The sequence below is a fragment of the Podarcis pityusensis genome (genome assembly GCF_964106645.2).
Source record: "Podarcis pityusensis genome assembly, chromosome: 7".
Classification (NCBI taxonomy): Eukaryota; Metazoa; Chordata; class Lepidosauria; order Squamata; family Lacertidae; genus Podarcis; species Podarcis pityusensis.
This window is the reverse complement of record NC_138031.1, coordinates 66,163,802-66,187,497: the sequence shown is the minus strand read 5'-3', so window position 1 is coordinate 66,187,497 and position 23,696 is coordinate 66,163,802. Positions and strand designations below refer to the sequence as shown.

General features: G+C 45.6%; 2 protein-coding genes across 2 annotated transcripts; one reads left to right on the top strand and one right to left on the bottom strand.

The window, feature by feature from the left end:
- The first annotated feature begins 241 nt into the window (after window positions 1-241).
- BPHL (biphenyl hydrolase like) lies at window positions 242-15,103 on the top strand. Its single transcript, XM_081015011.1, has 7 exons — window positions 242-401; window positions 2,378-2,481; window positions 4,371-4,537; window positions 7,645-7,798; window positions 10,791-10,922; window positions 13,569-13,692; window positions 14,716-15,103. Exons 1-7 carry the CDS (start codon window positions 286-288, stop codon window positions 14,801-14,803), a joined length of 885 nt encoding a protein of 294 aa, XP_080871137.1. The 5' UTR covers window positions 242-285; the 3' UTR covers window positions 14,804-15,103.
- A 97-nt stretch (window positions 15,104-15,200) lies between these two features.
- Window positions 15,201-20,590, bottom strand: LOC308481988 (tubulin beta-1 chain-like). The gene is made up of 4 exons (XM_081014903.1): window positions 20,408-20,590; window positions 19,548-19,656; window positions 17,975-18,085; window positions 15,201-17,444 (listed from the first exon to the last, which is right to left on the bottom strand). Exons 1-4 carry the CDS (start codon window positions 20,462-20,464, stop codon window positions 16,384-16,386), a joined length of 1,338 nt encoding a protein of 445 aa, XP_080871029.1. The 5' UTR covers window positions 20,465-20,590; the 3' UTR covers window positions 15,201-16,383.
- Between the last annotated feature and the right edge of the window lie 3,106 nt (window positions 20,591-23,696).

Genomic DNA, 23,696 nt, shown 5'->3' with positions numbered 1-23,696 from the left:
ATTTGCACATAACAAAATCCATTTTTCCCTTTAATTTTTTTTGGAAATTGTTTAGCTTGTAGGTCTGATTAAAAGCCAAAAACTAAACCAAAACCCTCCGCACGCCAAATGGGTCGCCTCAGCCTGCCTAATAACGATAGGGCCAGCCCTGCTTCTCCTGCCCGGCCTGCAGCTTGGTTGTGAAATCGGCGCCTGTTAACCCTTCGAGGATCCGCCGCTCGGTCCCCCGTCCTTCCCTTGGGAAGGCGAAGGCGGAGCCACCGCGCGGCAGAACCAGAAAGGGCCATGGCTCGGCCGAGAAGCGGAGGGCTGTTGCTGCGGCGCCTTCTCTCGCAGCTCTCCAGCTCCGCGCAGGGGGGAGCAACGCTGCGGGTCTCCCAGGCGCCGGCTGCTTCCTACGGGTAAATTCCCTGTTGAGACGGGGCGGACAGACGAGGCGGGGGAGGCTTTGCAGCCTCAGCGACTTAGAGACGGGAAGGCGGGGGAGGGATTGTGCGCGCGCGCAGTCGGTGGCTTCCGACGACCACGGGGCGGTGGGCAGAACGTTGAAGGACGGGGGAGGAGACCCGTGCGTGCCTAACGTGGAAGGGTAGAGAGCATAGCGCGCAGCCCGGTGGTTCCCAAACTTTTTTTCTCTGGGCCACACTTTCTGCATAAAGATTTGCTCGCGCCACACCGATATTATTTTTAAATTTAATTTAATATTTGTTTGTTTGTTTGATAAGAAATTCATCGGAAAACAAAGAGAAATAACTCCTAGCCATAAATAAATAAAAAATACTTGCAGATAGCTCGGTTCTGCACCCCCTAACATAAATCCTGGCCGCGCACGGCTCCTTTTATCACATGATCACGGGACATCCAGAAAGTCCCATGTGAAAACAGCACAGTTGCAGAAGAACAGGAATCCTTCCCAAGATTTGATTATAAGCAAGCACCATATGCACTATAAGTAGCTGAACGAGAGCTGTGAGCTTGCAGTATTGCAGTTGTTGCCCCTGCGATTCGGTTTTCCTTCCCAAATAAACATATAAAGCTGGTTCAGTTGCTGGTATCACACTTCCCCGCTCCCCAGTCCAATGTCTAGATTAGTGGAGCCATTATCTTTTTGTGCCTTTGTTAGTCATTAACTCAACAGACTGGCAGATACTGACTAAAACAGCAGATACTGACTAAAACAAGGGAAATGGTGGAAGCAAGGCCATGTTGAGCATTTTATTGGAAGCTCAGGAGAATATTATGCATTCTGGGTGCCATTCCTTAAAGAAGTATGACTCCAGAACAGGAGAGTTGGAGTCCAACATTTATCTGTCAGGGGAGCCTGACAGAACCCTGGGAGCGATGTTTTAATATAACTCGAAATGGTTGCTCCGTTCCTTTAAGAGCATCAAATCTCAGTTTTACTTTTTTTCTGCACCTATACGCCTATTTAATAACTAAAATACCAGCATGCAATTAGTAAGTGACATTACTCACTTCACAACGGAATGTAATTGATAGTTCTGAATTTGGATTGTAAGGAGATCTGTGTGGGAGAAGAAACTCAGATCAAATGAGGCTGAAGGATTTGGTTTACAAATGTCGCAGTAACGCACTGCTGTTCCTCATCTTTTGTAGAGTAAAGTCATACCTCGGGTTGTGCGATTTCGGGTTGCACACCGCGCCGAAATCGGAAGTACCGGAACGGGTTACTTCCAGGTTTCAGCGCTTGCGCATGCGCAGAAACGCTAAATCGCGCTTTGCGCATGTGCAGAAGCACCGAATCCTGACCCGCGCGTGCGCAGACGCGGGGGTTGTGCGTTGTGAATGCTGCAGGTTGCAAACGTGCCTCTCGCACGGATCACGTTTGCAACCCGAGCGTCCACTGTACCCGGATTTTAAGTCAACAATCCCAGCAGTTAAATCTGTTCTGGAGTTCTCCTCCGACCTGCCTCTGGAGCAGATTTGGGGCGGGGGGATGCCCAAAGAAAGGAGAGAGGGGTCCACTGCATAAACAAAAATCCTTGCACTTACAGAACCATTTTGCTGGATAGCAGCACCCTGTGTTTCCATACAGGAGGATGCTTCATTTGTTTATTCCCCAGCAGCTGAAGGCCCATCCTCCTTCAAAAGCTGGCAAAGCACTGAGTAAATCTTTCACAGTCTGCTAAAAGAACAGCCTCAGAGCACAATTCTGTTTTTCTAATTTTTGGCAACTTCACTCCTATCGCACAGGACAAAAAATTCCATCCATACCTAAACTGCAAACAACCGCACTTTATCCTTCTTTCACTAACAGCATCAGTCTTAACAGTAAGACTGGGCAGTCTGATCCTCCAATTCAGGTGTTATAAAGCTAAAATGTTATTTGTTTGGGGGGGGCTGATATTTCCTCTAGCACTTCAGTAACCTCAGCTAAAGTTGAAGTGAATGGCGTCCGACTACATTATCAGCAAACGGGAAGTGGAAGCCATGCTGTCCTGCTTCTCCCTGGAATGTTAGGTTTGGATCTTTTTGTCTTACGTCTTTGGTCTTTGTCTTATGTTTGTGGTCTTTCTCGGTGATGTTCTTTTCCTCGATAAGACATATATACACAAGAACCAGGCTTACTCATACCATTCACACTCTTATAGAGTGGCAATGATTTTTTTTAAAATCTTGTAAGGAGCTAAGAGCAACTCAGTCCACCAACTTTTTCTCACAGTGGTCACCCAGACCAGCTGGACCCAAGTACAACTTTCCCCACTTTTGATTCACAGTCATCCTGCCTCAGACAGTGGAGACTGAGCATAGCCATCTTACAGAAGTAATCCATTTTGTAGCTAAGATATAAGGCGCCTTCTGTGCCACTTACCGTATTTTTCACTCTATAAGACGCACCAGACCACAAGACGCACCTAGTTTTTGGAGGAGAAAAACAAGAAAAAAAATATTCTGAATCTCAGAAGCCAGAACAGCAAGAAGGATCGCTGAGCAGTGAAAGCAGCAATCCCTCTTGCTGTTCTGGCTTCTGGGATAGCTGTGCAGCCTGCATTCGCTCCATAAGACGCACACACATTTCCGCTTACTTTTTAGGAGGGAAAAAGTGAGTCTTATAGAGCAAAAAATACGGTATTTAATTCAGGAGTGTTCACGGACTTCTACATGTTTGTTTACCTATTTAGGCCAAATATGCAGTTTTTAAGAATGTAGAACTAGAACTGGATTTGAAAGAGGCATTGCTTGCCTGGGTGTAGAGACGTTTTTCTTGCCTCTGGTCAAACAGGTGTTTGCAAGGATGCCAAAGGTAAAAAGAGGGTGACAGGTGTGCAGGTGAGGAGCAGCACCCCTTAATTCCAAGCTGCTTTCAATTCTCCGCAAAAGCTATTGCCTCATCTCTTATTTCAACATAGAGAGGGCTAGACAAAGGCATAGAAGAGAAGGCTTTTGATGGTTGTTAGTCATGAAATCTATTGCTCTGCTCCCACAGTTAGAGACCTTAATGCTTCTCTGCTGAGAACCACAGGAAGGGAGAGGGCTCTTGTACTTGGGTCCTCAATGTGAGCATCCCATGGGCATCTGATTGTCCCATATGAGAACAAGATGTTGGCTGTGATGGGCCATTGGGCTCTTCTTATGTTCTTATGCACATATCCCACCATGTGGTCTTCCTTGGTGATGAGAGTTATCACGCAAGCTACACCTGTTGAATTTCCCCCTTCTCCGCAACTGTCAAATGAGTCCTGACCTCTCTTGCACCAAGCCACTACAGTGTAACCAAGAACAATTCTTAGAACAAGTCTGGTGCATTGGGCGACATTTCCCTGGTCAAAAGGTGTCCTCATACCATTGATTGTAAGCATATGGGGCATAGATATTAAGTACAGTGGTACCTTGGGTTACAAACACAGCCCCAGGATGTCAACAGAAATCACGCTCTGGTGGCGCGGCGGCAGCAGGAGGCCCCATTAGCTAAAGTGGTACCTCAGGTTAAGAACGGTTTCAGATTAAGAACGGACCTCCGGAACGAATTAAGTTTGTAACCAGAGGTACCACTGTAAATATAGCTGTTGGGGCTTAATTTCCAATTGCTCATCATTGTAAGAGAGTATCTGTGACTGTGGTCAGTAGCTGTAGGATATTATGTCAGATCTGTAACTCCTTGAGCAGAGAAATAAAGACACAAAGTTGGTTTATTGGGTGGTACCCATAAGGCAGAGTTTCCTTTTAAACTTAAAATGTGCATACCAGTGCTTTTTTTTCTAGAAAAAGAGGTGCCAGAACTCACTGTTATTCTCTTATAATGGCAATGGCGTCCACTTCAGCAGTGCTAGGACTGAGTTCCAGCTGAAAACAGCCCTGGGCATAACGATTGTCTGTTTTGGTGCAATTATTTCACCTATTTTTTGTAGGGAGTGGCCAGACCGATTTTGGACCACAGCTGAAGTCTATGAACAAGCAGCAATTCACACTTGTAGCCTGGGATCCTCGCGGGTATGGAAAGTCAATCCCCCCACTTCGAGATTTCCCTGAAGATTTTTTTGAAAGAGATGCAAAAGATGCTGTGGACTTGATGCAGGTAAATTTGTCCTTCTAAGGAACACCCTTTGGAGAACTGAATTGTTCCTTCCCTGGGGTATTAGAATGTTAGTTGTGGGAGTAAACACAGCAAGCAAAACTTGAGCCTCAGAGTTTGTGGCTCAGAAACTTTATGAAAATGATTAACTGTTTAGTAGCACGATATCTCTGTTGCAGGACACCTCTGTCTCCTTTTTGCTTTAGCAACCTATTCCTTTCAAAGACTATTCAGCTTAATTCCTTTTTTAAAAAACTCACCATTATATACAGTGGTACCTCGCAAGACGAATGCCTCTCAAGACAAAAAACTCGCAAGACGAAAGAGTTTTTCGTTTTTTGAGTTGCTTCGCGAGAGGAATTTCCCTATGGGCTTACTTCGCAAGACGGAAACGTCTTGCAATTTTGTTTCCTTTTTCTTAAAACCGTTACAGTAATACAGGGTGCATTGCTTGAAGAGGTGCAGTTGCGACTTGACTTCGGGGAGCAACTCATAGCACGCGGTGTGGTAGCCTTTTTTGAGGTTTTTGAAGATTTTTTTGAAAAAATTGAAACCGTGCTTCGCAAGACGAAAAAACTCGCAAGATGAAAAAACTCGCAAAATGAATTAATTTCGTCTTGCGAGGCACCACTGTATAGCCTATTCAAACACAAAAACAAGTGTAAGATATTAGCATCCAAAATGCATGTCACTAAAACTTTCGATTCATTCGCATGTAATTGAAGGAAACAACTTAAAGAGGTACCATATTTTTTGCTCTATAGGACGCACCGGACCATAGGAGGGGGAGAACAGGAAAAAAAAATTCTCCCCCTCTCTGCTCAGCGCCCCTTCAGCGAAGCGGCAGGAGAAACGGAGCCCCTTCCATTTCTCCTCCCGCTTCGCTGAAGGGGCACTGCACAGCAGTGGCGTAGCGTGGGGGGTGCAGGGGGGGCCGGCCGTACCGGGCGCAACATCAGGGGGGGGGCGCGCTCGCACTCGCAGCTCTCTGCCCCTACCTGGCTCACTCAGGGTTAGGGGGCGCAAATTACTTGCCTTGCCCCGGGTGCTGACAACCCACGCTACGCCACTGCTGCACAGCTCTCCCTTTCTGCTGAAGCTGGGAGAGTCTTGCTCTCCCGGCTTCAGCAAAAGGAACCCAAAGCCTTTGGAGCGCATCGCAAGTTCCCGCTGTGCTCCAAAGGCTTCAGGCGGCTATCCCTGAAGCCTGTAGAGTGCGCACCGACCCCTCTCACTCTCCAGGCTTCAGCGAAAGCAACGCGAGGCCTCCAGAGCGCGGATGGAGCGCTCCCTCTGTGCTTCGGAGGCTTCGCGTTGCTATCGCTGAAGCCAAGGAGCCTGCATTCGCTCCATAGGACGCACACACATTTCCCCTTAATTTTTGGAGGGGGAAAAGTGCGTCCTATAGAGTGAAAAATACGGTACATGGTAGAGGGTGCCGAATCTTTTTCTCTCATAGCTCTTAACAGCCAGTCTTACTTCTGGAGAAAAACACCTGGAGAAACACAAAGAGGATTGAGAAGAGAGAAAATGAGGACCAAATGGGTTGGCCTAAATGGTTAAGGCAAATAATGTTAGCCCTACAATCTGGTGACCCAATTAATCTCCCCTCCACCTCCAGAATGAGCATGGTTCTTGCCCTAGCATGTGGCAACGAACCCTCAGAGGATGTTCTAGTAGCCTTCATACACACCTACCATCATGGCTTGGCACCAACCATCATAACTGAAGTGGCAGGCCTCTCTGTGCTTCGCAGAATCATCTAGCAGGATTGGCACCCTATGAGGCAAGATGTATGGGCTACTCTCACTCAAAGCTGTCATCCCTACTCTATTTTAATTTTACAAAGGTTTGGATATTCCTTTAGATCACGGTTTCCCAAATTTGGCTCTCCAACTGTTTTTGGACTACAGCTCCCATCATCCTTCCCGCCCCCCAAATTTTTTTATTGATTTTCCACATATATGACAAAAATAAAAAAGCAAAAAAACACATAAACTAACACAACACAACAAACTAAACAATAGACTAAACACAAAGAAAATTTGTTTCTTCAAATCTAATTCTTGTTACATTGATAACTGACTTCCTCATATCCCCTCTAACTGAATTTCATTGTATCACCTGTGTAACAGTTCTCCCAAATCATATTTCTAATAAAATTAACTTTCATTTACTATCTTCTTCTCTTTTATTAATATTCTAATCATTAATATTTACTACCACAAATTCTTATTCTACCCCAAGCCTTTTTATTACCTCCAAGAATTTTCTATTTCTCTTATATTACAATATTTAGCTAAATATTCTTTAAATTTCTTCCAATCCTCATGTATCTCCTCTTCTTTCTAGTCGCAGATTCTTCCAGTCAGGTCGGCCAGCTCCAAAAAGTCTAACATCTTCATCTGCCATTCTTCTATTGTTGGTATCTCTTGTGATTTCCAATTTTTGGCTAATAAAAGTCTTGCCGCTGTAGTGGCATACAAAAACAGTCTAACATCTTTTCTGGGCAGTTTCAATCCTATTATTCCAAGTAGAAAGGCTTCTAGTTTCTTAATAAATGCATTTTTCAACATTTTTTTCAACTCATTATAAATCTTTTCCCAGAAGTCTTTCACCTTAGGACACGTCTACAGCTCCCATCATCCTTATCTAGCAGGACCAGCAGTCAGGGATGATAGGCAATGTAGCCCGAAAACATCTGGAGACTCAAGTTTGGGAAACACTGCTTTAGATGATCTGGAAGAAGGGAGCTGCCTTCCCTCTTGTAGGTTGTCAGGATACAGTATGGGAGTGGCTAATCTGTGACCCTCCAGATATTGCTGGACTACAACTCCCATCTTTCCTGACCATTGGTCATTCTGGCTGAGCTGGTGGGTGCTCAAGACCATCAACATCTGAAGGGCCACAAGGTAGCAACCCCTGATCTAGCAAGCCTCCAGTACCATAGGTGAAATTTAGTAGGTGCAACATAGCCAAACTCCCACCACTTGTAAATTCCCTTGATTTCGGTGGGGAAGGGTTGCTTCTGAAGAGACTTGTGTCTTCAGGTAAAGCCATTCAGCTGTAAAAACCAGTTATTTCCAGTCTGTTTCCCTGTACTAAACAAGGCACTGAAGTTTAAGAAGTTCTCCTTGCTGGGATGGAGTGACGGTGGAATAACAGCACTCATTGCTGCTGCAAGGAATCCAACTCTTATCCACAAAATGGTGGTTTGGGGAGCCAATCCCAGCGTTTCAGAGGAGGACGTGAAACTTTACAATGGTATGTATTAGATTAATGTAGAAAGGGTAAGTTGACGTTTTTCTTTAATTTTCTTTTCTAAACTACCATAAACATTTCAAAAATTGAAGTAATGTAAGCTCGAAGAATTCACGATTCAGCTATATTCGTAGCTGTCAGAAAGGAAGCTTGGTTACTAAATGTGAAACTTAATGCTCCAATATAATAAAAATGCATTACAATGAAAATATCATAATGGTCTATTATAAGAAAATCTTTTCCCATTGTACTCATAATATATGTGAGGAGAAAATGGATTATCCACCTGTTCAGCTCCCTACAATACTTGTTTTTTTTCTTATTAAATAGTTAACGATAAATCAGAAAAAGATTGTTTTGCACCAGTTGAATAAGCAGCAAATAGAATTAAAAGCCTTCTTGAATCAAGTATCATGGATTGTGGTTACAAAAAGAAAAAAGAAAAAAATTGTTTTAAGGAACAGTTGAATTGCTCTTGAACATAAATGTGGGGGTGGGGAGCTACTATAATTAACAACCCTGCAGAAAAAGAATTCAATTTAAAACTAAACATTTTCACATTTTCTGCTACATTTAAAAAAAACTCTGTAAAAATTTAAGTGTGAGAGCTTCTAGTAGTGAGATGAGATCTTAACATACTGCTGTATTGTTGCTGGTGCTTTTAGCTTATTCATAAACGACCAAGTTGAGCAGTGAGGCAGCCAATATGCTAATGACATCCAATTATTCGGGGTAGTAAAGACAAAAAAAAAAAAAAGGATTGCAAAGTGAACTGTATTTATCCAAAATGGATGAATGGATGAGAAAATGCCAAGTGCAACTCAGAGTAAGGGTCAAGTGAAGTACTGTGGAACAAAATATCCTAACTTTATACTGGGATTGCCATATGTCCAGAAATTCCAGGACATGTCCTCTATTGGGGGGTGTACAGTGGTGCCTCGCAAGACGAAATTAATCCATTCCGCGAGTGTCTTCGTCTAGCGGTTTTTTCGTCTTGCGAAGCAACCCTATTAGCGGCTTAACGGATTAGCGCTATTAGCGGTTTAGCGGCTATTAAAGGCTTATCGGCTTAGCGGATTAGCTGCTAAAAGGCTATTAAAGGCTTAGCGGCTTAGATAAAGGGGGGGGGGAAGCGGGAAAAAAATCTCAAGACTCGCAAGACATTTTCGTCTTGCGAAGCAAGCCCATAGGGGAATTCGTCCTGCGAAGCAACTCCAAAACGGAAAACCCTTTCGTCTAGCGGGTTTTCAGTCTTGCGAGGCATTCGTCTTGCGGGGCACCACTGTACATGGCCACCTGGAGGGAAATTTATGTTTTAAAGCAAATGTCTGGGATTAAAAAAATAAAAAATAAAAAATTGGGGTGCACAGGTGGCTCTGATTCAGACTCTGGCGCAGCTTGGGTTCTGTTGCAGCCACGAGTGGTTTGGGCTTGGCAGCGGCAGACAGCATTGGGGCTATTGCATGAATGCCCCCCCCAATCTCAACAACTATGTCTGGATTTTTACCAGCCCTACATTATACACTGGTGGGGCCCCAGCTAACAGTTACTGACCAAGAAAGGGATTGAAGGATGTGAGGGAAAGCTCAATTTAAATGCTGATCCAGTGTTTAAATGCTGTGGAAATGGCAAAATTCTAGTTCGCAAAAGAGATTGAAAATGCAGTTACCATACCCATCTATGGCGCAGACAGCCTTGGAATACTGTGTACAGTTCTAGTTACTGGAGCGAAGATAGGATACAGTAGAGTTGGAAAAAGTGCAACCAAAATGATTAGGGGTGGGGCTAAATCCAGTCCATTGTGGGAAAAGGTTACGATGTTTGGTGCCTTTTAGCCTAGAAAGAAGGTGAGTAATGGGGGCATAATAAAGATGTATTAAAATTATCTGGAGAAAGTGGGTAGAAGTTCTGTCTCTCTCAAAATACCAGAATAGAGCTGGATTCATGTTTAATTGTGTGAATCAATTTGCATTGACCCTGCCCTCCGCTGGCATGAAGCTCTGAAAAGTTAGCCATGGAAGGGCATTGAGGCCCTTGGACTGCAAAAGGTTCCCCGCTCCCCCATAATAAGACAGGATTTTGATACTTCTTTTAATATACACATTTCCGCCTGGAGGTTAGAGGATGGATGGCGGCTAACAGATTGAGGTTGAATCCTGACAAGACAGAAGTACTGTTTTTGGGGGACAGGAGGCAGGCGGGTGGGGGGGATTCCCTGGTCCTGAATGGGGTAACTGTGCCCCTGAAGGACCAGGTGCGCAGCCTGGGAGTCATTTTGGAAGCACAGCTGTCCATGGAGGTGCAGGTTAATTCTGCATCCAGGGTGCTGTCTACCAGCTCCACCTGGTACGCAGGCTGAGACCCTACCTGCCCGCGGACTGTCTCGCCAGTGGTGCATGCTCTAGTTATCTCCCGCTTGGACTACTGCAATGCACTCTACGTGGGGCTACCTTTGAAGGTGACCCGGAAACTGCAATTAATCCAGAATGCGGCAGCTAGACTGGTGACTGGGACTGGCCGCTGGGACCACATAACACCTGAGAGATCTGCATTGGCTCCCAGTACGTTTCCGAGCACAATTCAAAGTGTTGGTGCTGACCTTTAAAGCCCTAAACGGCCTTGGTCCTGTATACCTGAAGGAGTGTCTCCACCCCCATTGTTCAGCCCGGACACTGAGGTCCAGCTCAGAGGGCCTTCTGGCGGTTCCCTCATTGCGAGAAGTGAGGTTACAGGGAACCAGACAGAGAGGGTCTTCTCAGTAGTGGCACCCGCCCTGTGGAACACCCTCCCTTCAGATGTGAAGGAAATAAGCAGCTATCCCATCTTTAAAAGACATCTGAAGGCAGCCCTGTTTAGGGAAGTTTTTAATATTTAATGCTGTACTGTTTTTAACATTTGATTGGGAGCCGCCCAGAGTGGCTGGGGAAACTCAGCCAGATGGGCGGGGTATAAATAATAAATTATTATTATTATTATTTCATTCCCTTGTCCGCAGCTATCCGTGATGTTTCAAAATGGAGTGAAAGAGCCAGGCAGCCAATGGAAGAAATGTATGGCCACGATTACTTTAGCAAAACCTGCGCAGCCTGGGTGGATGGAATCTCCCAGTTTGCACAAAAACCAAATGGTAAGAAATCCTGCAGCTAAAAAGAGATAGAGAGGCCGGCAATGATAAGCTTTATGTCTCCGCCCTGTTTTGTTGCATTTCAGTTCACTATTATCCATCGCTGTATCTCAGAATCATATTTATCCACAAACGTTCTTCCCAGGAATCTTCCAGCATTTAAAAATTAATGCTGACTTTGTGTGATTAGAGGGAAAAGGTGGGATACAAATGCAATCATTTAAAAATAACTGAAATATTACAATGGGTCAGAGTTAACTAATTTGTTCCATTAGCAAAAGCCTACACAAGGGCTTCCATTAGCACAATGGAGGCTTGCCTTCACTTCCCTCATGATCCCACTTCCCAAATTGGCTTGTAGGGTCAGGAAAAGCCCCAGAGCGACACTGAGGAGTGGGCAGAATGTCCTGTCAGCTGAAATGTTTGCACTGATTCACCTCAGCAGACATTGAACTCCTCCCATAGATTATAGCCGCGTTTCACCAAGTGATTATTTAGATCAGAGCTGAGGCTCTTCCTTTAGCAGCTATGAATGAACTTCCCCTCGCAATTGTGTGTTCCTTTGGGATGTGGGCAGCGCTGTGGTCTAAACCACTGAGCCTCTTGGGCTTGCCGATCGGAAGGTTGCGGTTCAAATCCCCGCGACAGGGTGAGCTCCCGTTGCTCTGTCCCAGCTCCTGCCAACCGAGCAGTTCGAAAGCACACCAGTGCAAGTAGATAAATAGGTACTGCTGCGACGGGAAGGTAAACGGCGTTTCTATGTGCTCTGGCTTCCGTCACGGTGTCCCATTGCACCAGAAGCAGTTTAGTCCTGCTGGCCACATGACCCAGAAAGCTGTCTGTGGACAAACGCCGGCTCCTTTGGCCTGAAAGTGAGATGAGCACTGCACCCCATAGTCACCTTTGACTGGACTTAACCATCCAGGGGTCTTTTACCTTTTACCTTTTGACACAGGGCTGCCATGGGATAAACTTTTCAAGTGCAGACTGTTTCCCCAGCTGTCATTTTACCTTCCTTGTCATATGAAGTTTGTTTTTTACTGGTGACAGTTGGTTGGAAAAGCACCATGCTACCTGCAAGGCGAAAGAAGCTTCTGAGCTGCTGAGAGTAGGAATTGCGGGGGGTGGGGTGGAAACATCCAGATTCACCACCATCAATCTCTTAAGAGTTGGATTGGCAATCCACCTGCAAATGAGGAACTGCCATTTGAACAGTTCTGCAACCTTGAAATAACCGTCATGCTAGCCAGATCCGTACATTTTGCTCGTGGTTCTGCTTTTCTAAGTAAGCAAGCCTGTTGCAACATCTTGCAGGGGAAATGACACACTGCCTAATTGCACACAAGGTATTTCTGCTTTTCTACTCCACCTTGCAGAAAAAAGTTAACATTCCCTGCTTAAGTCTGTCTGCTTAAGTCAATCATTGCCAGTCTTAGTTTAAAAAAGCAATAATCGTTCAAGACTAATTTCAAGGAGCTTTTTTTAAAAAACAGAGCTTTCTTTTTAAAAACGAAAAGCTTTCTGAATGCTAATGGCTGTTCAGTCCAACAAGGACAAAGCGGTCGAATCACTTGGAGGGCACAGAATAGGCTGGCTACAATCTCCTACCCACATATTCTGGGAGCAGCCCCCAATGAACTCAGTGAGACTGACTTCTGGGTAAACCTAGAGCTGCATTATTACTACCCCAGTCCCAGCTGGCGAGAAGCAGAGTGGCATATCAGCCACCGCATCCCAGGTTCTGACAACCAGGGGAGAAGAGGTGGAAATAAAAAATTTGCTGCACCGGTTCCAGGCTGGCCTAGCCGAAGGATGTGAGAATTGGTTCCTTTGGGGGAATCTGCAAGCCTAACACCATTTCTGGCCTTTCTGCCGGCTACCACTTAATGCTTTCCATTAAGACCCACACCCACCCCACTAACAGATTTCCACCTTCACCACAGCCTAACACACATACCCCAGCAATGCAGATCAGGAGATTAGGGCTACTCAGATTATTAGCCACTGTTTAATTTCCTGATGACACTTTCTCAGTGTTCCCAGGCCTTGCCAGCACATCTTTTAAACTCCTGTAATGTTGTCCTTTCTTTGTAAACCTGTATATGGTATCAGGGTGGCGTATAGGTCACAGAACTCAGTAAATTGGGTTATTTGGAACCTAATTTATTTTGTGTGTGCAGAACACAAAACATCCTGCCTGCATTAGCTGAGTCGACATATTTAACTCAAGATTTATAAGTGCCGACACTTGTGATGGGGAATAAAAGGAAACAGAAGCAAACTGCCCACAAAAGCAGAATAAAATTCTGACACATATTTTTAAGTACAAATATCAGTACATGCTTGAACAGGTTGTCTTAAGAATTCAGAACTAGATGCTGAGAGAAGGGGGAAGAAAACCCTGGCAATTTTGTCTGAATCAGAGAGACTGGCACTCATGGAATTGCTCCCATTGTAGTAATTCCTGTTGCTGATCCAGTTTCTACTAAACCATTTTTTTTGCAGCCAGAAGAATCAACTATTTCACTTCCTTTGCAAGGAGGAAGTAGGTGGTGTTAGCATCACATTTCCCCAGTGAAGCATATTATCATTTCAAAGTAAATAAATAAGGAAATTATCTTGACATTTTTTTCCACTTCCCATCCCCAGGCAGTATCTGTCAGTCTTTGCTGCCTCTTATTCACTGCCCAACGTTAATAATCCACGGAGAAAAAGATCCCTTGGTTCCACGCTTTCACCCTGAATATCTTCACAAGCATATCAAGGGTTCACAGTAAGTCTGTTTTTCTTGGGGAGGTGGGCAGGAGAAACTAAAGCTAAAAATTATGTGAACAGATTAAAAAGCTTCTCCAGTTGCTCAGAACAAACCACTTTGCAGGCTTCTGCAATCATTGGAAAGAATGCTTCCAGCCACGATATTGTAGAAATACTCACAAGCAGACAGATCCATCCCATAGGAAAGATTTGTGCACAGTAGATGCAATTTCTGAATGCAAGTAGAAAGAGCAGCTTGAACAAACCAGCACAAAATTCATTTCGCAATTTTCTGCAATTCAGCAAAGCGTCTGGGGTCAGTAACTTGAGATGAAAACTCAAGGACCTGCTTCCAAAATTAGACACCGGCATTAGGAAGTTAGAAACTGTTAGCAACAGTTTCAAAACTCCATGGTACAATGGAGGCAATCTATACTGTAGCAGCTACAAAATAGCTGTCTTGAATGCTCTGCAGTGAATAGCGCAGTGATGTTGTCATAGTTCAAATGAACCACCTTGCTAAAACAATCCTTAAGGGATCATTTTTTAAAATCCAGTAGTTTTGTAGAGATAGCAAGACAACGAAGACTGCGAGCTTAAGTTTCACTGAAACTTGTTTCCAAATTTGCCCACGTCGGACAGGCACATAAGCCTGACAATTCAGTGCTTGCTTTGAATGTTGAAATGGCCACAGCAGCTCATAACACTTTGCTATGACATGACTCCTCTGCAGTCATGTCCTGCAGATTATGTTGCTTCTTTTCATAGGGGCTTTTTTTATTTTAGACATGTCCATTTGAAAAAGATGAGCATGGACCGGGAAATAATTGTAGCATGCTCAAAGTCAGACACCTCCATGAATGTCCATAAATTATGACACAGATGCTTTGAGATATCAATTCCAAATATGAAAATACAAATCTTTCTAGCAAGCTGGCTTCTTGCATGCACTTGGGCAGAGTGTAGGTTTAAGTAATAAATGCTTGCCGTGTTTCCTGTACACCTAGAATTTATCCAGTGGTTTTTTTTTTGTTTGTTTCAGGTTGCATTTGATGCCGGAAGGAAAACATAATTTGCACCTACGCTTTGCAGACGAATTTAACAGAGTGGTGGAAAAGTTTCTTCTATGAAATGTTGCCAGTTGTTACTGAACCACCCTGAGATCTATGGGTATAGAGCAGTATAGAAATTCAATAAATAATAATTGATAAGCAGCAGTTTCTTTGCTGTTCCTACTCATGGGGCGGACAGGACGATAAGTCCACTTTAATCAGCTTAATCTGGTATGGGGGAGAGAAAGGGAATCAAATTTCTTCCTGTTATTGCACCAAAGTTGTAACATGCTTCTCATGTCAACAGTTTGGCTGTATCTTAACCTTTCGGGGTTTTTACACTTAAATGAGCATTAAAATCTGCCTTTTGGCTATTAAGGACTGCTCGTGTTTCTTAGCAACTTTAAAAGGAACATTGGGAAGTGCATTAGTTTTAATAGATGTACAGTATGATCTATCTTGAAGAAAACAGTCATTATTCAGAACACATGCCTTTATAGAGTCCTCAATATTTAACACCACACAAAAACCATTGAACAGTTTGAGTTCATGACAGATTCTTAATGTTTACACAAAAATGCCACAAAAAACGTGCTTTATCACTGCTATCAGAATCCATGCCTGCTCTATTTGTAGTCTTCTTGCTGCTTTCCCCCCTCATTTTCAAGCTTTTTATTCTCTTAAAATGGAAAGGTTTAAAAGCCAGATTTTTTTAGGGAACATGGGACATACGTCATTGAGCAATTAATACCCCAAATATAATCTAACTATGGAACTGAAGATAAACTGTACAACTCAGTGGCAAACTCCTCCCTCTGAAGAAAAAGTTATCCATGAATCAGTCATGATTTAAGTATCTGCATCCTTTGAGGTATGCAGCGCAACAACCGCAAATGTTGCAATTAAAATTTAAACTGTCGAACATCTAACACACAATTCAGGTTGCAAATTTCTATACTGTGCATTGTGGCAATACAAGGACATTTTTTGAGGGCAGGGAATATCCAAAATTAGCTGAGCATACACCTCTAGAATTTGGTAGAGCGTCCTTCTCCAACTAGGCCTAGTGGTGGTGTAATCCAAAACAGCTAGAAGGGCCAAGTTAGGGGAAGCTGCTGTACGAATTTCTTCTCTTTCATGCTTGCAAAATGTGAAGAGGTGTTCTCAGGTTGTTCCTCAATGGCCTTCCAAACTACTATTTCTAGATTCCTGAATTTTCAATATGGCTTGTATAGCTAGCTTCCTTGTCTATGGAGCAGCTGAGAAGTCTATTTCAAATAACGTTTGATATAGGTAACCTCTGCAAAAATTTATAACAATTATAAATTTATATAAATTTATAATTTTTATAAAACAGCTGCAGTACAATGGTGTGATCAATAGCTTTCCCAACTGGCTGAACGACAACAGTTGTCGTAATAAGGAAGTAAATATATTTTTAAGGGTAAAGTTTACAAAGTTCACTTTCAGCTTCATAGGACCCATTTTTCATTATTATGGTGAAATGCTTTCATGACCTATAAAAGTGCTTCCAAATCAAAGGGTTTGGGCAATGAGGGAAATCAACAGTGAAAGCACCAAGTTGAACTGAAAAAGCATGCAGCAGCAGAGCTGAACAGACTGTGCCCCAAAACACTTGCCCCTAAACCACCGCCATCCTAAGCCTCGTCCTCCTCGCCTTCCTCTTCAAACTCTCCTTGCTCGTCCGCTGTGGCGTCTTGATATTGCTGGTATTCGGAGACCAGGTCGTTCATGTTGCTCTCGGCCTCTGTGAACTCCATCTCATCCATGCCCTCTCCGGTGTACCAGTGCAGGAAGGCCTTTCGGCGGAACATGGCCGTGAACTGCTCGGAGATGCGCTTGAAGAGCTCCTGGATGGCTGTGCTGTTGCCAATGAAGGTGGCGGACATCTTGAGGCCTCGCGGAGGGATGTCGCACACGGCCGTCTTCACGTTGTTGGGGATCCACTCGACAAAGTAGCTGCTGTTCTTGTTCTGGACGTTCAGCATCTGCTCATCCACTTCCTTCATGGACATTCTGCCTCGGAAAATGGCCGCCACCGTCAGGTAGCGCCCATGGCGTGGGTCACAGGCCGCCATCATGTTCTTGGAATCAAACAATTGCTGGGTGAGCTCTGGCACCGACACGGCCCGGTACTGCTGGCTTCCGCGGCTCGTGAGGGGAGCAAAGCCGGGCATGAAGAAGTGCAGGCGAGGGAATGGCACCATGTTGACCGCCAGCTTGCGGAGGTCGGCATTCAGTTGGCCAGGGAACCGCAGGCAGGTGGTGACGCCGCTCATGGTGGCCGAAACCAAGTGGTTGAGGTCCCCGTACGTCGGAGTCGTGAGCTTGAGAGTGCGGAAGCAGATATCGTACAAGGCCTCATTGTCAATACAGAAGGTTTCATCCGTGTTCTCCACCAGCTGGTGGACGGACAGCGTGGCATTGTAGGGCTCCACCACCGTGTCCGACACCTTAGGGGACGGCATCACACTGAACGTGTTCATGATCCGGTCGGGATACTCCTCCCGGATCTTGCTGATGAGGAGTGTCCCCATCCCGGAGCCTGTGCCACCACCCAGGGAATGGGTCAGCTGAAAGCCCTGCAAGCAGTCGCAACTCTCAGACTCCTTCCTCACCACATCCAGCACAGAGTCCACCAGCTCAGCTCCCTCTGTGTAGTGGCCCTTGGCCCAGTTATTCCCAGCACCACTCTGGCCTAAAGGAAGAAGCAGAAATACAAGGATAAAGAAACAAATTGGCAATTATTGATTTCTGGTCCAACTGTTCCTCTTATAAGCCATGTCCAGCCCCAGCCCACAAAACCAGTTTATTTTCCTCTGGTTCTCAGATATAGTGTTTAAAGACCCAACTCTGGAAAAGTACATTGGATCAAATATCATGAGCTTTTATACCTTTGGCAATTTGAGGGGTAGGGGATGATGAAACTCAGAGGAAGGTCAGATCTTTCTACCACTTCACCTACTGCATATACCTGGAGATGTGCCACCTTTCTGCCAACTGGCAGAACTAGCCTTGCCCTTGTTTCAGTACATGATCAAAAGTTATAGGGAGAATGTATCGGATTAGTCAAACATTCCTCATAGCTGAATTCAAGTGGCTCCCAGGACAGGCAGAAGAGTCAGCTGTTTTGCATAGGGATGAGATCTGCAGAACATTTGGAATGACAAGATACATTGTGCTCCTGTCAAGAAGGGAGACTACAGTCACCAAAAGAATATTACATACCAAAGACAAAATTGTCAGGCCGAAAGATCTGGCCGAATGGTCCAGACCGGACCGAATCCATTGTGCCAGGCTCCAAGTCCACCAGGACTGCACGGGGGACATACTTGTTGCCTGCAGGGAGAACAAAAGAAAGATTTATGGATGCAGTGACCTTGTTAAATTATCTGCAGTCTACTGTGCTCTTGGCAACCCTCAGCGTTACTCAGAAAAGAATTTTATATCAAGTAGCAGCACTTATTGTGAACAGATTTTGAATGGCAACCACTGTCAACCGCTATTCTCTAAGGTATTTAGTCAGCAAAATCAACCATACAAAGAAAGCAGGTTTCTGGCATCAGCTTCAGAAAACAGGCCTTAATCATGCTCTAGCCTCGGTTATGCCTTTACATAGCGACACCTTTGTACAAGCCCAGAGGAAAGAAAGCATCATTCTCCCCTCGTCTGCCAGGTCTTTCACATCACCCACTATCCAGTCCTTTTAACTTGAGATGCACCTGCTCTACCACTGAACTGGTCCCTCCCCATAGCCCACCTAGCTAAGTTGTGGCCCATCAGCTGTTACCGCAATCCCCTTTGAAGTAAGTCAGGGATCTTATTACGTATCCAAGCACAATTCAAAGTGTTGGTGCTGACCTTTAAAGCCCTAAACAGCCTTGGCCCAGTATACCTGAAGGAGCGTCTCCAGCTCCATTGTTCAACCTGGACACTGAGGTTCAGCTCCAAGGGCCTTCTGGCAGTTCCCTCCCTGCGAGAAGTGAGGTTGCAGGTAACCAGACAGAGGGCCTTCAGGGTGGTGCCCTCCCTGTGGAATGCCCTCCCATCAGATGTCAAGGAAATAAGCAACTATCTGATGTAAGACACCTGAAAGCAGCCCTGTTTAGGGAAAGTTTTTAATATTTCATCTTTTGCCATGTCTTTAATGTTCTGCTGGGAGTCGCCCAGAGTGGCTGGGGAAATACAGCCATATGGGCGGGGTATAATAAATTATTATTATCACCCGACATCTGGTGATTGGCAGGTGGTACGTCCTGCTCACCTGTCAAGGTTGGCCTGTGTGTGTGTGTGTGTGTGTGTGCGCGCATGTGTGCATAGACCACAGCAGCCAGAGCCACTTCCCCACCTGTACTTCATAGGTACCCATGGAAAATTTTGTCTGCGAAGTTTTATTATTACAAGGTTATTTATTTTCAATTACAGAAATCATAAATAACCTTTGACATCCAGAAGCAACAATGTCAATGTTTCCCCTCCCAAGCAAAAAACCCTGTGTTTGAAAACACATAATTAGGGAGCTTATGGCAGCCAGGCTGCCTCTTAGAACAAAGAAATTCTTCCCATTCCCCTCACACAGAAGGAAATTCTTCTAAGGTGGGGCTAGACACAAAAATGTGAATAGCATCTGTTTATAAAAATAAAAAGGCTCTTTGCAAGAACTGCGTATTTATCTGCAGATTTAATTAGTTGGAAGCCATGCAATCTATCAATCAAGATTTCTGTAAATGGGCAACAGACTTATTTCCGGAGGCAGACAGCTAGAAGCACTTCCTTAAAAAGACAAGCACTCCATTTTTACCGGCAGCTTCATTGTAGTAGACGTTGATCCTCTCAAGCTGCAGGTCACTGTCTCCATGGTAGCTGCCTGTCGGGTCAATGCCGTGCTCGTCGCTGATGACCTCCCAGAACTGAAATGGGAATTTTGCAGAGCAATTTAGCAAGTGCGACGAGGAAGCATGACTTAACACGTGCAGCTGCTGCGGCCACACCTTAGCCACCATACTGCAAGCACATGATCCTCTGCGCCATGACGAGACAGATTCCCTTCACACAAAGCAATGCCAACAGGGCATAAGAAGGCAGGATTGTTAAATTTCACGGATGGACATACTGTTGGGGGAGGGCTTGTTTAACAAAGAAAGAAGCCAATTGGTTTCCGGCTTTGCACCATCACGCTGCTTCAGATACAGGCTGCATCCTTTGCAGAGGGGCGAGGCAACCTAAAAGCTTATCGTTATAACTGGATTGCTGCAACTGTGTGAGACAGATCTGGCCCCGATGGGAAGCGAAGGCCTTTATTGTTTCCCGCAAGATCTGCCCTATGAAGCGGCAGGGAAAAATGGTCTGTGTATCCCAGGCTTGCGAAAGAGGAGGCGCACCGTAGACATAACCCCGGGGAGGGTTTTCCTAGTGCTTTGCCCTCCCCCAATCCTTCATCTTAATTCTTAGGTGGCGATTAATGCCTTTCATTGGAGACGCAAGAGTGGCTGGGGAAACTCAGCCAGATGGGCGGGGCATAAATAGTAAATTTATTAATCATCATCATCATTATTATTATTCTAAGAAAAGGAAACGACACGGCTGGTCCCCACACACTCGGTTCTTACCAACAATAGAACCTCCCCCCCAGATTCCCTTGCCCCCGCTTTCCCATGATACCTTGGCTCCAATCTGATTCCCGCACTGGCCGGCTTGCATGTGCACGATCTCCCGCATGGCTGCGACTTTGTTTCAGGCGATCACCCGCTTGCTACCTTCCGGAAAGAAAAAGCTGCGCCTTACACTCTAGACGACAGAAGCAGAAAACAAGGGCGCGCCTCCCTCCTCCCCCCGAGGGCTCCTTTATAGTAGGAGCGCGTGGCTCCGCCCCTTCCCTTCCCGGCCGGGCGCAGGGCGGGGCTAAAGGCACCTCGAAGCCTCCTTGTCTCTCGCTCACGCCTCCGCTGCTCGCGCCCGAGAGAGGGAGGGAGGGGGCGGCGGGGGCGGCGGCCTGGATTTGACCGACCTCGCCCCGCGCACGCAGGCAGGTGGTATCTTAGGGGCGACCCTAATATTGCAAAGCGGGTCCTCGCTGTGCCGGCTTTGGGTCTTTTCAGCGGGGGTTTTATTTTTGCACCTGCCTGCAGCGGAAACCATTTTGATGCGCTCGAAAGTTTTATTTCCCCCAGAGAGACTGTTGTGGGCCCGGGAGCTCAGTTTAAGGGTTGCGTTTTTCTGCTGCGGTCAGAAATCTCCGATTTTTCCCTCCCCCACCCAGCCCTTTCACATCCTGCTTCATCCAATGAGTGGGCATCGCCGACTATAAAGGAATGTGGGATTGTTAAGAAACGACTCACGCTGCTGGGGAAATGCCTAGCTGCTGGTTCATACTACTCTGATGAAAGAGTGAGAAAAGAGCAGGCTGTGGAGTAGGAAAAGCAGCTGTTTCCCCGATAACTTGAGGGGGATTTGGCTGACAAGTGCAGGGCACACAGTCTGCAAGTCCCTTTATAAGCGATTTCTTTTATATCCCAGAATTCCCTCCTATCTGTGAAGAAGGGGGTGGTAGCAACCTTGACCAGGTAGTTTGAGACTTAGCCTACCTACCTTTCAATGCAGTTGTGGAAGCAATGACATAATCAGGCTCCCATAGCCTTCCTCTTCTGTGTCAAGACTTCCATCCAAGAAACTATCCTTAGGATTGTAGCCCACTTTTTTCGTTTACTAATGTGGGGTAATTGGTCTTTTCACCTTTGGTTGTGACTGAGTGGGACTCTCAGTGGGGAGATCATCAGGGGATTTGGGCTGGGTGTTCATCAGTATGCGGATGATACCCAGCTCTACCTCTCTTTCAAATCAGAACCAGTGAAGGCAGTGAAGGTCCTGTGTGAGTGCCTGGAGGCGGTTGGAGGTTGGATGGCGGCTAACAGATTGAGGTTGAATCCTGACAAGACAGAAGTACTGTTTTTGGGGGACAGGAGGCGGGCAGGTGTGGAGGATTCCCTGGTCCTGAATGGGGTAACTGTGCCCCTGAAGGACCAGGTGCGCAGCCTGGGAGTCATTTTGGACTCACAGCTGTCCATGGAGGCACAGGTCAAATCTGTGTCCAGGGCAGCTGTTTACCAGCTCCATCTGGTACGCAGGCTGAGACCCTATCTGCCTGCGGACTGCCTCGCCGGAGTGGTGCATGCTCTGGTTATCTCCCGCTTGGATTACTGCAATGCGCTCTACGTGGGGCTACCTTTGAAGGTGACCCGGAAACTACAACTAATCCAGAATGCGGCAGCTAGACTGGTGACTGGGACTGGCCGCTGGGACCACATAACACCTGAGAGATCTGCATTGGCTCCCAGTACGTTTCCGAGCACAATTCAAAGTGTTGGTGCTGACCTTTAAAGCCCCAAACGGCCTTGGTCCAGTATATCTGAAGGAGCGTCTCCACCCCCATTGTTCTACCCGGACACTGAGGTCCAGCACCGAGGGCCTTCTGGCGGCTCCCTCACTGCGAGAAGCCAAGTTACAGGGAACCAGGCAGAGGGCCTTCTCGGTAGTGGCGCCTTCCCTGTGGAACACCCTCCCACCAGATGTCAAAGAGAACAACAACTACCAGGCTTTTAGAAGACATCTGAAGGCAGCCCTGTTTCGGGAAGCTTTTAATGTTTGATGTATTATAGTATTTTAATATTCTTTTGGAAGCCGCCCAGAGTGGCCGGGGAAGCCCAGCCAGATGGGCGGGGTATAAATAATAAATTATTATTATTATTATTATTATTATTATTATTATTATTATTGTGCCCAGAGAGTAACATGTCAAGGGACTAGTAGAGATTTTGGAACACACCTGTTGTATGACTGCCTTTCTTTTTTGTTGTGTAGTGTGCTGTCTCCCCATTGCCAATGTTTCTTCCTTCCCTCTCTCATACTCTTAGTTCCATGTGGGTGTGAGCCGAGTGCTCCCCACCTCTGCTGAGGTTCATGTGCATCTATGATCGTGGCCATCTCTAGCGCTGTGTGGAGATGCAGCCTATTCCTTGGGGCCTCTGGACAGAACATAGTGTTGTGGGTTTGTGGGGACCAGACTCCCCTAAATTCCTGGGTCCAGTAAATGTTAAAAAATAAGCCAGGCCTGTTTCCTGATGAGCCATTTAGAGAACAAAGGGAAGGTAACGAGCCATTAGGGAAACAAAGAGAGGGAGCTCTGTGTCAGAGGGCAAATAGAAAGGGCCCCTCCTTCAACTCAGAGTGAATTTGAAGACAAGGCAGAGTTTGAAGTAGAATTTCAGAGCTGGCTGTGATGTGAGCGAGAAACTGGAGAAAAAACAGCAAGTAGAGTGTCATGGCTGATTTCTGCTTGAATCCAAGGCTGCAGCTATTGGAGAAACAAGACCCTTTTGTGTGTTAATCATATGCTCAGGTTGTGTATATATGTAAATAAGGGTGTGGGAATGTTGAGGAAAGTAGGAGAGGATATATTGATTAAGGATTATCCCTCCTCACTCATGCGAGCAGGTATGACAGGAAGTCCTCCCTGTCTGGAGTAACATTCCCCTGTGTGTCCACTCTAGGCAACAGGAAATGTTGTAGCCGATGGCTTCCGTGATGATACGTCCCACAAAAGACACCACAGTCTCTGCTGTGCCTCATTTCCAGTAGGAAACCCGGACCCTGGGTAAGCGTCTGAAACCCCTGGACTCTCACACCTCTTGGAGATTGGGGTGACAGGCAACGGTACTTAGCTGCATATCTTCTTCTTCTTCTTGGCTGTTTAGCTTCTGTCAGCCAACATGCCTAGTTTATAAGAGCTCAAAGAGGCATATTTAAAAGGTTGTGCTTTTAATCATTTTAATAATTTTTTTAGTCATATCGCCTTGGTTTTACTTGTCACATCTGCTTTCTCTTTAAAAATAAATATTTTTTATTGGAAGTTTATTTTCCAGAATTATGCTTTCACCAATAAAATAATGCAATC

Coding starts and splice junctions, on each gene's coding strand:
- BPHL (XM_081015011.1), top strand. CDS start 286: ATGGCTCGGCCGAGAAGCGGAGGGCTGTTGCTGCGGCGCCTTCTCTCG. Junction 4,538..7,644: donor ATGCTGTGGACTTGATGCAG/GTAAATTTGTCC, acceptor GTACTAAACAAG/GCACTGAAGTTTAAGAAGTT. Junction 7,799..10,790: donor GGACGTGAAACTTTACAATG/GTATGTATTAGA, acceptor CCTTGTCCGCAG/CTATCCGTGATGTTTCAAAA.
- LOC308481988 (XM_081014903.1), bottom strand. CDS start 20,464: ATGCGGGAGATCGTGCACATGCAAGCCGGCCAGTGCGGGAATCAGATT. Junction 19,657..20,407: donor GGAATCAGATTGGAGCCAAG/GTATCATGGGAA, acceptor TTCCCATTTCAG/TTCTGGGAGGTCATCAGCGA. Junction 18,086..19,547: donor CTACTACAATGAAGCTGCCG/GTAAAAATGGAG, acceptor TTCTCCCTGCAG/GCAACAAGTATGTCCCCCGT.